At 51.4% G+C, this 14,446-nt stretch overlaps 1 protein-coding gene across 1 annotated transcript in view; it reads right to left on the bottom strand.

Moving 5' to 3' along the window:
- Positions 1-314: 314 nt before the first annotated feature.
- Positions 315-14,446, bottom strand: part of klc1b (kinesin light chain 1b) — a 135,586-nt gene continuing 121,454 nt past the window's right edge. The window contains 2 exon segments of the mRNA XM_085998133.1: positions 315-2,300; positions 13,933-13,990. Coding sequence (XP_085854259.1) covers positions 2,211-2,300; positions 13,933-13,990 — 148 coding nt within the window. The 3' untranslated portion in view covers positions 315-2,210.

The raw sequence follows: 14,446 nt of genomic DNA, 5'->3' as shown, positions 1-14,446 counted from the left end.
CGGCCCTCCTCGCCCCTGGCCCTCCTCGCCCCTGGCCCTCCTCGCCCCTGCCCCCAGCCCTCCTCGCCCCTGCCCCCGGCCCTCCTCGCCCCTGCCCCCGGCCCTCCTCACCGCAGGGTCCTGTCTGCAAACCAGGGTACCAAGTGTGACCAGTGACTGAGCCCACGTCACGCCCGCCCCCGGCACTCCTCGCGCCCATCCCTGCCCCTGTGCCCGCCCCTCCTCGCCCCCGGCCCTCCTCACGCCCATCCCGGCCCTCCTCGCCCCCGGCCCTCCTCACGCCCATCCCGGCCCTACTCGCCCCCGCCCCTCCTCGCCCCCGGCCCTGCTCACGCCCACCCCGTCCCTCCTCGCGCCCGCCCCTGCTCACAGTAACAGCACCGTCTGGGGAGACAGTGGGGAGGAGCTGAGAATTGGGCAGCAATTAACAACCGTACCCCGTTTTACGAGCCCACGGACGTGTACTGTGCGAAGTGTGTGATCACACAAGGGTCTGATCCCAGCCCGACTCCTCTGACAGTGCAGGAAAGCTCACCGTTTGGTGATGGCAGTGATCCTGAGCTGGGCAGTACAGAGCACAGTGACAATACAAGGGGCAGATCAACCCAGGACTCAGAGTCCCCTCCGACATTCCGCTGCACAGCCCTGGGTTGGGGGGGCCTTACTCTGACACAGACAGCCTGGAGAAGCTGGGGTTGATCTCCTTCGAGCGGCAAAGTTTAATTTAAGGTAATTAGTGAAAGTACCAGAGGGGAGATTGGGACTTTTTTTTTTTTTTAAACGCAGCGAGTTGTTGTGATCTGGAACACGCTGCCTGAAAGGGCGGTGGAAGCAGATTCAGTAACTTTCAAAAGGGAATTGGATAAATACTTGTGAAAAGCAGGGCTTTAGGGAAAGAGTGGGGGGAGTGGGACTAATTGGAGAGCTCGTTCAAAGAGCCGGCACAGGCACGATGGGCCGAATGGCTGCCTCCTCCTGTGCGGAGAGATTCTGTGACAAACACCAGGTAACGTGGGGTGGCCCAAACCTCGGGCACGGTGAGGACCTGTTCACATCAGACCAAACACCGGCATTCAAAGGGCACATGAAGGAAGTGATCCTCAGTAACTGTGCCCTAAACAACGTGGGCAAGGCAGAATGGGGAGCTGACCCCAAGATACTCGGAGCGAGCTGTCCTGCCCTGTGTTACTCAGTTACAGAGTACGGGGACACAGTGGGGTTACACCAGAGACACACGCACTCCATCGATACTCAACTCAATCACTCCTGTAGGATTGTCACGGGGAATTCAAAACCGACTGCTCCACTGCCCCATGGCGAGTGCACCATCAGCGAGGGGGCAGTGCGATCCCAGACACCCACTGCAGACACATTCCACCACCTGAAGTCCAGACAGAGCTTTGACCCCCAAACTCCACCGGGGTAGGCTACAGGCAACAAAATGGCGAGAAGTGCCGATGATCTCGGGGAACCTGGCTCCATCACAACAGCACAAAAGCAAGTGGGAGCTGGGTGACAGACTGGTAGCAATACGGCAGAGAGGGAGCTGAGAAACGAGAAACTGATGTGAATGAGGAGCCCAGGCCGACACTGGTTCACTGCCTGATACAGAGACCACCCCCCCACCCCCTAAACATTCTGTAGCTCCCAGGAGCTATACCACACAAGCGGCTTTGTAGAAACAAGCTGATAATGTCCAGGTCGCAGCTGCTGCAGTCACCCCGCCTATGCTCATGCCCGCCCATGCCCACCCATCTCAGCCATACCCGTCACTTCTCACATCGGTCTCAGTCACTTCTGTCACTGCTCACGCCCGCCTCTGGGCACGCCCATCTCGGTTCACGCCAGTCACTACTCATATGTCCCTGGTCACAGCTGGCCCTGGTTACATGGTCACACTGGTCTGTTCACCCCTGGTCACAGGAAACACTCGATGAGGCGTGAGTGAGAGTGAGCCCAAGCTCTGCTGGAGAAGCAGGGGTGCGGCACACAACAGACAGGACTCGTGCACACCCTGCCAGAGACTGAACGCAATTATTCACATGGTGATGTAGATACAAGAACTGTACGGTGTTGAATTCAATGTGTATGAGGAGGAGAAGGCAGCACCACTGGCAAATCAGGACCAGACAGCTGCAGCAAATCAGGAAATGACCGTCTCCACACCCCTCGCTGCCGGGATCAGGCGGTCCTCACGCTCCCGGAAGCTTCTAGTTCTGTCCCAGGAGAGACGGGCGGTGTGAAAGGTCCACATTACTGGCACTCAAACCCCTCGACTCCGCCAGGTTACTCCGAGTACCCTACAGGAGAAACACAGCTCACTGATCCGCACTCACGGAGACACGATCACATAGAACATGAGAAATAGGAGCAGGAGTCGGCCATTCGGCCCCTCGAGCCGGCTCCGTCATTCAATAAGATCGTGGCTGAACTTCGACCTCAACTCCACTTTCCCGCAATATCCCCATATCCCTTGATTCCAAGAGAGTCCAAAAATCTATCGATCTCAGCCTTGAATATACTCAACGACTGAGTCTCCACAGCCCTCTGGGGCAGAGAATTCCAAAGATTCACCACCCTCTGAGTGAAGAAATTTCTCCTCATCTCAGTCCTAAATGGCCGACCCCTTATCCTGAGACTGTGACCCCTGGTTCTGGACTCCCCAGTCAGGGGGAAACACCCTCCCTGCATCGACCCTGTCAATCCCCCTTAGAATCTTCGTCAGAACTGGAAAAAGCTGGAGATGGAACAGGTTTTTAAGCCACTGCAGGGGCAGGGAAAGGGGGGAGGGGAGGAAGGAACAAAAGGGGAAGGTCTGTGATAGGATGGAGGGCAGGAGAGATTAAATGGCAAAAGGGATGATGGTGCAAGGCAAAAGGAGATGGTGATGGGACAAGTTAAGAAACAAAAGATTGAGTCAGAACCACGATAGGGTTCCCCTTGTCCTCACCTTTCACCCCACCAGCCTCCACATTCAATGGATCATCCTCCGCCATTTCCGCCACCTCCAGCGTGATCCCACCACCAAACGCATCTTCCCCTCACCTCCCCTTTCAGCATTCCGAAGGGACCGCTCCCTCTGAGACACCCTGGTCCACTCCTCCATCACCCCCCAACACCCCCTCCCCTTCCCGTGCAAGCGCAGGAGATGCAACACCGACCCTTTTACCTCCTCCCCTCCCACTGTCCAGGGCCCCAAACACCCCTTCCAGATGAAACAGTGATTTACTTGTACTTCTTGCAATCTGGTATACTGTATTCGCTGCTCATGATGCGATCTCCTCTACATAAGAACATAAGAAATAGGAGCAGGAGTAGGCCAATCGGCCCCTCGAGCCTGCTCCGCCATTCAATAAGATCATGGCTGATCTGATCCTAACTGCCAATCCATTGGGGAGATCAAATGCAGATTGGGTGACCGCTTGGCGGAACACCTCCGTTCCGCAAGGGTGACCCCGAGCTTCCGGTCGCCGGTCACTTTAATTCTCCGCTCCACTCCCACTCGGACCTCTCCGCCCTCGGCCTCTTACACTGTTCCAATGAAGCTCAGCGTAAGCTCGAGAAACAGCACCTCCTCTTTCGATTAGGCACTTTACAGCCTTCTGGACTCAGCATCAAGTTCAACAATTTCAGATCATAACCTCGGCCCCTATTTTTTCCCCCACATGGCAGCTGGTGATGATTCGGCTATCCCCATTTAACACTTCATCTAGACCCATCTTGTGTTTCTTAATTTGTCCCATCAGCATCCCCTTTGCCTTGCACCATCATCCCTTTTGATTTTTAATCTCTCCTGCCTTCCAGCCTATCCCAGACCTCCCCTGTTGTTGTTCTCCCCACCACCCTTTCCCTGCCCCTGCACTCGCTTAAAAATCTGTTACAGCTGATTGGTAAGTAGGACCTGGTGAGTATTTCTACAGTCCAGTCGTTGAAGTAAAAGTAAGGTCTCTAGTTTGGAGTAAGTAGCGTGTAAAGTGAAGTAAGGTCCCTAGTGTATTTAATATTCTTTAACACAGAGGAAGTAAAGGGAGTAAATTAAGGGTAGGACATGGCAGGGCAGCTCGGTAGTGTGGAGTGCTCCTCCTGTGCTATGTGGGAAGTCAGGGACACTTTCGGTGTCCAGGGCGAACACGTGTGCAGGAAGTGTCTCCAGCTGCAGCTACTCGAAATCCACATTTCGGATCTGGAGCTGCGGCTGGAGTCACTGTGGAGCATCCGCGAAGCTGAGATCTTCGTGGATAGCACATTTAACGAGGTGGCCACACCGCAGGTAAAGAGTGCACAGGCAGACAGGGAATGGGTGACTGCCAGACAGAGTAAAAGAACTAGGATGGTAGTGCAGGAGTCCCCTGGGTCCATCTCCCTCTCCAACAGATTTTCCGTTTTGGATACTGCTGGGGGAGATGGTTTCTCAGGGGAATGCAGCAAGTGCCCAGTCCGTGGCACTACGAGTGGCTCAGCTGCACAGGAGGGGAGGAAAAAGTGGGAGAGCAATAGTGACAGGGGATTCTATCGTAAGGGGAACAGATAGACGTTTCTGTGGCTGCAGACGTGACTCCAGGATGGTATGTTGCCTCCCTGGTGCCATGGTCAAGGATGTCACTGAACGGCTGCAGGGCATTCTGAAGGGGGAGGGTGAACAGTCAGAGGTCGTGGCTCACATTGGTACCAACGACATGGGTAGAAAGAGGGATGAGGTCCTGCAACAAGAATTTAGGGAGCTAGGTAGCAGATTAAAAAGCAGGACCTCAAAGGCTGTAATCTCTGGATTACTCCCGGTGCCACGTGCTAGTGAGTATAGGAATAGGAGGATAGAGCAGATGAATGCGTGGCTAAAGAGTTGGTGCAGGAGGGAGGGATTTAGTTTCCTGGATCACTGGGTCTGCTTCTGGGGAAGTTGGGACCTGTACAAGTCGGACAGGTTGCATCTGAACCGGAACGGGACCAACATCCTTGCGGGAAGGTTTGCTCGTACTGTTGGGGGGGGGGGGGGGGCGGGGGCGGTTTACGCTAACTTGGCAGGGGGATGGGATACGGAGTGGAGCTATAGTAGGGGGTGGGGGGTGATGCACAGCCAAATATAGAGGAAAAAACAAGTCAGCCTGGAAGGCAGAGCAAATATGTAACGTCACAAGGGACCCTTATTCAAGAAGGGTAGTAGGGAAAAACCGGGGAACTACAGGCCAGTGAGCCTAACATCAGTGGTAGGAAAATTATTGGAAAAAATCCTGAGGGACAAAATTTGTCTCCACTTGGAGAGGCAAGGATTAATCAGGGATAGTCAACATGGCTTTGTCAAGGGAAGATCATGTCTGACTAATTTGATTGAATTTTTTGAGGGGGTGACTAGGTGTGTGGATGAGGGTAACGCAGTGGATGTGGTATACATGGATTTCAGTAAGGCCTTCGATAAAGTCCCGCACAGGAGACTGGTCAAGAAGGTAAGAGCCCATGGAATCCAGGGTGCCTTGGCACATTGGATACAAAACTGGCTTAGTGGCAGAAGGCAGAGGGTGATGGTCGAAGGTTGTTTTTGTGACTGGAAGCCTGTGGCCAGTGGGGTACCACAGGGATCGGTGCTGGGTCCCTTGCTGTTTGTGGTCTACATTAATGACTTGGATATGAATGTAAAGGGTATGATCAGTAAGTTCGCGGATGATACAAAAATTGGTAGGGTGGTAAATAGCGAGGAGGGTAGCCTCAGTCTGCAGGACGATATAGATGGGTTGGTCAGATGGGCGGAACAGTGGCAAATGGAATTTAACCCGGAAAAGTGCAAGGTGATGCACTTTGGGGGGACTAACAAGGCAAGGGAATACACAATGAATGGAAAGACCCTAGGCAAGACGGAGGGTCAGAGGGATCTGGGTGTGCAAGTACACAGATCCCTGAAGGCGGCGGAACAGGTGGATAAGGTGGTAAAAAAGGCATATGGGATACTTGCCTTCATTAGCCGAGGCATTGAATATAAGAGCAAGGAGGTTATGATGGAGCTGTATAAAACACTGGTTAGGCCACAGCTGGAATATTGTGTGCAGTTCTGGTCGCCACACTACAGGAAGGATGTGATCGCGTTAGAGAGGGTGCAGAGGAGGTTCACCAGGATGTTACCAGGGCTGGAGCGCTTCAGCTATGAAGAGAGACTGGGCAGGTTGGGTTTGTTTTCCTTGGAGCTGAGGAGGCTGAGGGGGGACATGATTGAGGTGTACAAAATTATGAGGGGCATAGATAGGATGGATGCTGAGGAGCTTTTTCCCTTAGTAGAGGGGTCAATAACTAGGGGGCATAGATTCAAGGTAAAGGGCGGGAGGTTTAGAGGGGATTTGAGAAAGAACTTTTTCACCCAGAGGGTGGTTGGAGTCTGGAACTCACTGCCTGAAAGGGTTGTGGAGGCAGAAACCCTCACAACATTTAAGAAGCATTTGGATGTGCACTTGAAATGCCATAGCATACAAGGCTACGGGCCAAATGCTGGAATATGGGATTAGATTAGACAGGGCTTGATGGCCGGCGCGGACACGATGGGCCGAAGGGCCTCTATCCGTGCTGTATTACTCTATGACTCTATGAGTATAGCAAGGCTGGATGGCATTTATTTTAATGCAAGAGTCTTGCGAGTAAGGCAGATGAATTGAAGGTGTTGATGAACACATGGGAGTATGATATTGTTGCTATCAGAGACATGGTTGAGGGAGGGGCAGGACTGGTAGCGCAATATTCCGGGGTATAGAATCTTCAGGCGCGACAGAGTGGGGTGTGAAAGAGGAGGGGGTGTCGCAATATTAATCAAGGAGTCAATTACTGCTGTAAGGGGGGGGATGGTATCTTAGCAGGTTCCTCTAATGGGGCCATATGGGTAGAACTTAAAAACAAAAAGGGGGCAAGCACTTTGCTGGGAGTGTACTATAGGCCCCCAGTCAGGGGAGATAGAAGAACAGATATGTAGGCAAATCTCAGAAGTGTAGAAATAATAGGGTAATAATAGTAGGGGATTTCAACTTCCCCAATATTAACTGGGATAGTCAGAGTGTGAAAGGCTTGGAGGGTGCGGAATTCTTAAAGTGCATCCAGGAGAGCTTTTTGAGCCAACATGTAGAAAGTCCTACAAGAGAGGGGGCGGTACTGGACCTAATTCTAGGGAATGTAGCCGGGCAAGTGGTAGAAGTGTCAGTAGGAGAGCATTTTGGTGACAATGACCATAATTTGGTGAGATTTAAGGTAGTCATGGAAAAGGACAAAGATGGACTGGAAATAAAGGTTCTAAATTGGGGGAAGACCGATTTTAATATGATAATGCAGGATCTGGCCAAAGTGGACTGGGATCAGCTACTTGTAGGAAAATCCACATCAGAGCAGTGGGAGTCTTTCAGAAAGGAAATAGAGAGAGTACAACGCCAACATGTTCCCGTAAAGGTCAAGGGTGGGACCAACAAGCCCAGGGAACCCTGGATGTCAAGGGATATACAAGTGTGGATAGGAAAAAAAGGGAGGCTTTTGGCAGATACAAAGGACTAAAAACAGTGGAAGCCCTAGAGGAGTATAGAAAGTGCAGGGAGGTACTTAAAAAAGAAATTAGGAGAGCGAAGAGGGGGCGTGAAAAAACACTGGCAGGCAAAATAAAGGAAAAGCCCAAGGGCGCAGACACGATGGGCCGAAGGGCCTCTTTCTGTGCTGTATGACTATGACATCTCTAACTTTTTCCAGTCCTGACGAAGGGTCATCGACCTGAAACGTTAACTCTGTTTCTCTCTCCACAGATGCTGCCTGACCTGCTGAATATTCCCAGCATTTTCTGTTTTTACTTCAGATTTCCAGCATCCACAGTGCTTTGCTTTTGTCCGCTCAGAATCTTGTATGTTTCAATGAGATCACCTCTCATTCTTCTAAACTCCAGAGAGTATCGGCCCATTCTACTCAATCTCTCCTCATAGGACAGCCCTCTCATCCCAGGAATCAATCTAGTGAACCTTCGTTGCACCGCCTCCAAGGCAAGTATATCCTTCCTTAGATAAGGAGACCAGAACTGTGCCCAGTACTCCAGGTGTGGTCTCACCAAGGCCCTGTACAATTGTAGCAAGACTTCCTCACTCTTATACTCCAACCACCTTGCAATAAAGGCCAACATGCCATTTGCCTTCCTTATTGCTTGCTGTACCTGCATGTTAACTTTCCTGTGATTCATGTACAAGGACACCCAAATCTCTCTGAACACCAACATTTAATATATTCTCACCATTTAAAAAAATTCTGTTTTTCTATTTTTCCTACCTCACATTTCCCAACATTATACTCCATCTGCCACCTTATCGCACACTCACTTAATTTGTCCATATCCCTTTGCAGACTCTGTGTTCTCCTCACAGCTTACTTTCCCACCGAGCAGCGGCGGCAGGCGGGCGGACCTGCGAGGGACGAGGCGGCTGATAAAAGCGGCTCCGAGACCAGTTAGGCCTCAGAGCAGCGGCGGCAGGCAGGCGGACCTGCGAGGGATGAGGCAGCTGAGCGGATAAAAGCGGCTCCGAGACCAGGTAGGCCTCAGAGCAGCGGCGGCAGGCAGGCGGACCTGCGAGGGATGAGGCAGCTGAGCGGATAAAAGCGGCTCCGAGACCAGGTAGGCCTCAGAGCAGCAGCGGCAGGCAGGCGGGCGGGCGGACCTGCGAGGGAACGAGGCGGCTGAGCGGTGGCGGATAAAAGCGGCTCTGAATCCAGGTAGGCCTCAGAGCAGCGGCGGCAGGCGGGCGGACCTGCGAGGGAACAAGGCGGCTGAGCGGTGGCGGATAAAAGCGGCTCCGAGACCAGGTAGGCCTCAGAGCAGCGGCGGCAGGCGGGCGGACCTGCGAGGGAACGAGGCGGCTGAGCGGCGGTTTAACAGCAGCTCTGAGACCAGGTAGGTTTACTAATCTCCAATCTCCGGGCTCAGAGGGAGGGAGAGAAGTAAAAAGTAATTGAAGTGTGACGTCACCAGAAAGCAGGTAGGTGATTGGTTGGTGAGTATTTCTCTCTTTTTAAACTTTAACTCTGTGGTTTATACTTACTAAGGTCTCTCTGGTGTAACGGGGACTGTTGGTAAACCATTTAACTGTAGTGTAATTGGTGGGATTGATTGATTTCAATTAATTAAAGGGTAAGTCATGGCAGGACAGCCTGGCCACGTGGTATGCTTCTCCTGCGCTATGTGGGAACTCAGGGACACTTCCTGTGTCCCTGACAACTACGTGCGCAGGAAGTGTATCCAGCCGCAGCTACTGACAGACCGCACTGCGGCGCTGGAGCTACGATTGGATGCATACTGCAGCGTTCGCGATGCTGAGGACGTCGTGAATAGCACGTTTAGCGAGTTGGACACACCGCAGGTAGAGGTTGGACAGGCAGGAAGGGAACGGGTGACCAACAGGCAGAGTACTAGGCGCAGGCAGGTAGTGCAGGGGTCCCCTGTGGACATCCCCCTCTCAAACAGATACACCGCTTTGAGTACTGTTGGGGGGGATGGCTTATCAGAGGAAGGCAGCCGCAGCCAACTTCCTGACACCAGGGGTGGCTCTGCTGCACAGGACGGGAGGAAAAAGAGGGGTAAAGCTATAGCAATAGGGGATTCTATTGTAAGGGGAATAGATAGGCGTTTCTGCAGCTGCAAATGAGACTCCAGGATGGTGTGTTGCCTCCCTGGTGCAAGGGTCAAGGATGTCTCAGAGCGGCTGCAGAACATTTTGGAAGGGGAGGGTGAACAGCCAGTTGTCGTGGTGCATATAGGTACCCACGATATAGGTAAAAACCAGGATGAGGTCCTAAAAGCTGAATATAGGGAGTTAGGAGGTAAATTAAAAAATAGGACCTCAAAGGTAGTAATCTCAGGATTGCTACCAGTGTCACGTGCTAGTCAGAGTAGAAATAGAAGGATATTTCAGATGAATACGTGGCTAGAGGAATGGTGCCAGGGGGAGGGATTCAAGTTCCTGGGACATTGGAACCGGTTCTGGGGGAGGTGGGACCAGTTCAAACCGGACGGTTTGCACCTGGGCAGGGCCGGGACCGATGTCCTAGGGGGAGTGTTTGCTAGTGCTCTGGGGGAGGGTTTAAACTAAGATGGCAGGGGGTTGGGAACCTGAGCAGGGGGACAGAGGAAAGGGAAACAAGGATAAAAGCTTAAGAAAGGAAGGAGAAAAACAAAAGTGGCAGTCAGAGAAATCAACAGTTTAAATCAAACATGGCCACAGTAAATAATAGTTCTAATAGGTCTAAGAGCATTAAAAAAATAAGCCTGAAGGCTTTGTGTCTTAATGCGAGGAGCATTCGTAATAAGGTGGATGAATTGGCTGCGCAAATAGAGGTAAACGAATATGATTTGGTTGGGATTACGGAATCGTGGCTCAAGGATGGCCAAGACTGGGAACTCAACATCCAGGGGTATTCGATATTCAGGAAAGATAGGCAAAAAGGAAAGGGAGGTGGGGTAGCATTACTGGTTAAAGAAGGGATTAACACAATTGTAAGGAAGGATATTAGCTCTGATGATGTGGAATCTGTATGGGTAGAATTGAGAAATACCAAGGGGCAGAAAACGTTAGTGGGAGTGGTATATAGACCTCCAAACAGTAAGGCGGAGGTTGGGGACAGCATTAAAAGGGAAATTAAAGAAGTATGCAATAAGGGCACAGCAGTCATCATGGGTGACTTTAATCTACATACTAATTTGGCTAGCCCAATCTATAAAAAACTGTGGAGGAGGAATTCCTGAAGTGTTTACTGGATGGTTTCCTGGACCAATATGTCGAGGAACCAACCAGAGATCAGGCCATCTTAGACTGGGTATTATGTAACGAGAAAGGATTAATTAGCAATCTTGTTGTACGAGGCCCCTTGGATCGGAGCGATCATAATATGATTGAATTCTTCATTAAAGATGGAGATTGAAGTAGTTGACTCAGAGACTAGGGTCCTAAATTTAAATAAAGGAAACTACGATGGTCTGAGGCGCGAGTTCGGTAGGATTGATTGGGGAATGTCACTCAAAGGGTTGACGGTGGATAGGCAATGGCAAACATTCAAAGACCGCATGGATGAACTACAGAAACTGTTCATCCCAGTTTGGCACAAAAATAAAACAAAAAAGGTGACTCAACCGTGGCTAACAAGGGAAATTAGGGATAGCATAAGATCCAAGGAGAGGACATATAAATTGGCCAGAAAAAGCAATAATCCTGAGGATTGGGAGCAATTCAGGATTCAACAAAGGAGGACAAAGGGATTAATTTAGAAGGGGAAAATAGAATACGAGTGTAAGCTTGCAGGGAACATAAAAACTGACTGTAAAAGGTTTTATAGATATGTGAAGAGAAAAAGATTGGTGAAGTCAAGTGTAGGTCCCTTGCAGTCAGAATCAGGGGAATTTATAATGGGGAACAAAGAAATGGCAGAGCAACTAAATACATATTTTGGTTCTGTCTCCACAAAGGAGGACACAAATAACCTCCCAGAGATGCCGGGGAACATAGGGTCTGATGAAAGGGGAGAACTGAAAGAAATCAGTATTTGTAGGGAAATGGTGTTAGGGAAATTGATGGGATTGAAGGCCGATAAATCCCCAGGGCCTGATAATCTACATCCTAGGGTACTTAAGGAAGAGGCCCTAGAAACAGTAGATGCATTGCTGATCATCTTCCAACATTCGATAGAATCTGGAACAGTACCCGTGGATTGGAGGGTAGCTAATGTTACCCCACTATTCAAAAAAGGTGGTAGAGAGAAAACGGGGAATTACAGACCGGTAAGCCGGACATCGGTAGTGGGGAAATTGCTAGAGTCCATTATAAAAGATGTAATAGCAGAGCACTTGGAAAACGGTGACAGGATCGGACAAAGTCAACATGGATTCACAAAAGGTAAATCGTGCTTGACTAATCTACTGGAATTTTTTGAGGATGTAACTGGTAAAATAGATAAGGGAGAACCAGTGGATGTGGTGTATCTGGACTTTCAGAAGGCCTTCGATAAGGTCCCGCATAAGAGATTAGCGTGTAAAGTTAAGGCACATGGGATTGGGGGCAAGGTATTGACTTGGATAGAGAACTGGTTGGCAGACAGAAGCAAAGAGTTGGAATAAACGGGTCCTTTTCCGAGTGGCAGGCAGTGACTAGTGGGGTACCGCAGGGATCGGTCCTTGGACCCCAGCTATTCACAATATATATTAATGATCTAGATAAGGGAACTAGATGTAATATCTCCAAATTTGCAGACGACACAAAGCTGGGTGGGCGTGTGTGTTGTGAGGAGGATGTCGAGAAACTCCAGGATGATTTGGACATGTTGGGTGATTGGGCAGAAGCATGGCAGATGCAATATAACGTGGATAAATGCGAGGTTATCCACTTTGGTGGCAAAAACAGGAAGGCAGATTATCTGAATGGCAATAGATTGGGAGAAGGGGAAGTGCAACGAGACCTGGGTGTCCTTGTGCACCAGTTGCTGAAGGTAAGCATGCAGGTGCAGCAGGCGGTTAAGAAGGCAAATGGTATGTTGGCCTTCCTAGCGAGAGGGTTTGAGTACAGGAACAAGGATGTCTTGCTGCAGTTGTACAGGGCCTTGGTGAGACCACATCTGGAGTATTGTGTGCAGTTTTGATCGCCTTATCTGAGGAAGGATGTTCTTGCCATGGAGAGAGTGCAGCGAAGATTCACCAGACTGATACCTGGGATGGCAGGAATGACGTATGAGGAGAGATTGGGTCGATTGGGCTTGTAATCGCTGGAGTTTAGAAGAATGAGAGGTGATCTCATTGAAACTTATAAAATTCTGACATGACTGCACAGACTAGATGCAGGAAGGATGTTCCCGATGGTCGGGGAGTCCAGAACCAGGGGTCACAGTCTAAGGATAAGGGGAAGGCCATTTAGGACAGAAATGTGGAGGAATTTCTTCACCCAGAGAGTGGTGAACCTGTGGGATTCTCTACCACAGAAGGCGGTGGAGGCCAATTCATTAAATATATTCAAGGAGGAGTTGGATATATTTCTTAAGGCTAAAGGGATCAAGGGGTATGGGGAGAAGGCAGGGACAGGGTACTGAATTTGGATGATCAGCCATGATCGCATTGAATGGTGGAGCAGACTCGAGGGGCCTAATGGCCGACTCCTGCTCCTATCTTCTATGTTTCTATGTTTGTATCATCAGCAAACTTGGATACATTACACTCGGTCCCTTCATCTAGGTCATTGATATAGATTGTGAATAGCTGAGGCCCCAACACTGATCCTTGCGGCACCCCACTAGTTACAGCCTGCCAACCTGAAAAAGACCCGTTTATCCCTACTCTCTGTTTTCTGTCCGTTAACCAATCCTCTATCCATGCTACTATATTACCCCCAACCCCATGAGCCCTAATCTTGTGTAACAACCTTTTATGCAACATCTTATTGAATGTCTTTTGAAAATCCAAATATACTGCATCCACTGGTTCCCCTGAAGCATAAAAGAGTGTGTGAGTGCGAGAGTGAGAGCAAGAGTGTGTGTGTATGAGCATGTCCCTGTTCCTCTCTCCGTCCCCCCCCGTCTCTCTCCGCCCCCCCCCGTCTCTCTCCGCCCCCCCCCCCCGTCTCTCTCCGCCCCCCCCGTCTCTCTCCGCCCCCCCCCCCCGTCTCTCTCCGCCCCCCCCCCGGTCTCTCTCCGCCCCCCCCCGTCTCTCTCCGCCCCCCCGTCTCTCTCCGCCCCCCCCCGTCTCTCTCCGCCCCCCCTGTCTCTCTCCGCCGTGCCCCTTTGTCTCTCTCTTGCTCTGCCCCTGTCCTTTTCCTTTTGTTCCTCTCTCTCGCGGTCCCTCTATATATTTTTTTCCTCTCTAAAGTTCTCTCTCTGTTTTGCTGGTTATTGGGTTTCGGGTTTGTCACTCAGTCGCGCTCAGTCCTGCACCGGTCAGCGTGTCCAGCTGGCCTCTGACCTTACCTGGAACGATTCGTCGCCGGTCCGATTGAGGTAATTCAGAGAGGCTGCTCGCTTCATACTGAGAGGGAGAGAGAGAGAGAGAGAGAGAGAAACAGTCACACTGAACGTAACGCACACCCGCAGCTCCCCCAGCGAGGGGGAATCCCCCCCTTTCCTCCCGGCGAGGGGGGGAATCCCCCCCTTTCCCCCCGGCGAGGGGGGGAATCCCCCCCCTTTCCCCCGGCGAGGGGGGGAATCCCCCCATTTCCCCAGCTCAGGGGGGAATCCCCCCATTTCCCCCAGCGAGGGGGGAATCCCCCCATTTCCCCCAGCGAGGGGGGAATCCCCCCCATTTCCCCCAGCGAGGGGGGGAATCCCCCCATTTCCCCCAGCGAGGGGGGGAAATCCCCCCATTTCCCCCAGCGAGGGGGGGAATCCTCCCATTTCCCCCAGCGAGGGGGGGGGAATCCCCCCATTTCCCCCAGCGAGGGGGGGGAATCCCATTTCCCCCAGCGAAGGGGGGGGGAATCCCCCC

The sequence above is a fragment of the Somniosus microcephalus genome, chromosome 9 (genome assembly GCF_052327205.1).
Source record: "Somniosus microcephalus isolate GS21.2 chromosome 9, FLI_Smic_1.0, whole genome shotgun sequence".
Taxonomy (NCBI): domain Eukaryota; kingdom Metazoa; phylum Chordata; class Chondrichthyes; order Squaliformes; family Somniosidae; genus Somniosus; species Somniosus microcephalus.
Note: the sequence above shows the minus strand (reverse complement) of the source record. Positions and strands in the feature narration are given on the sequence as shown.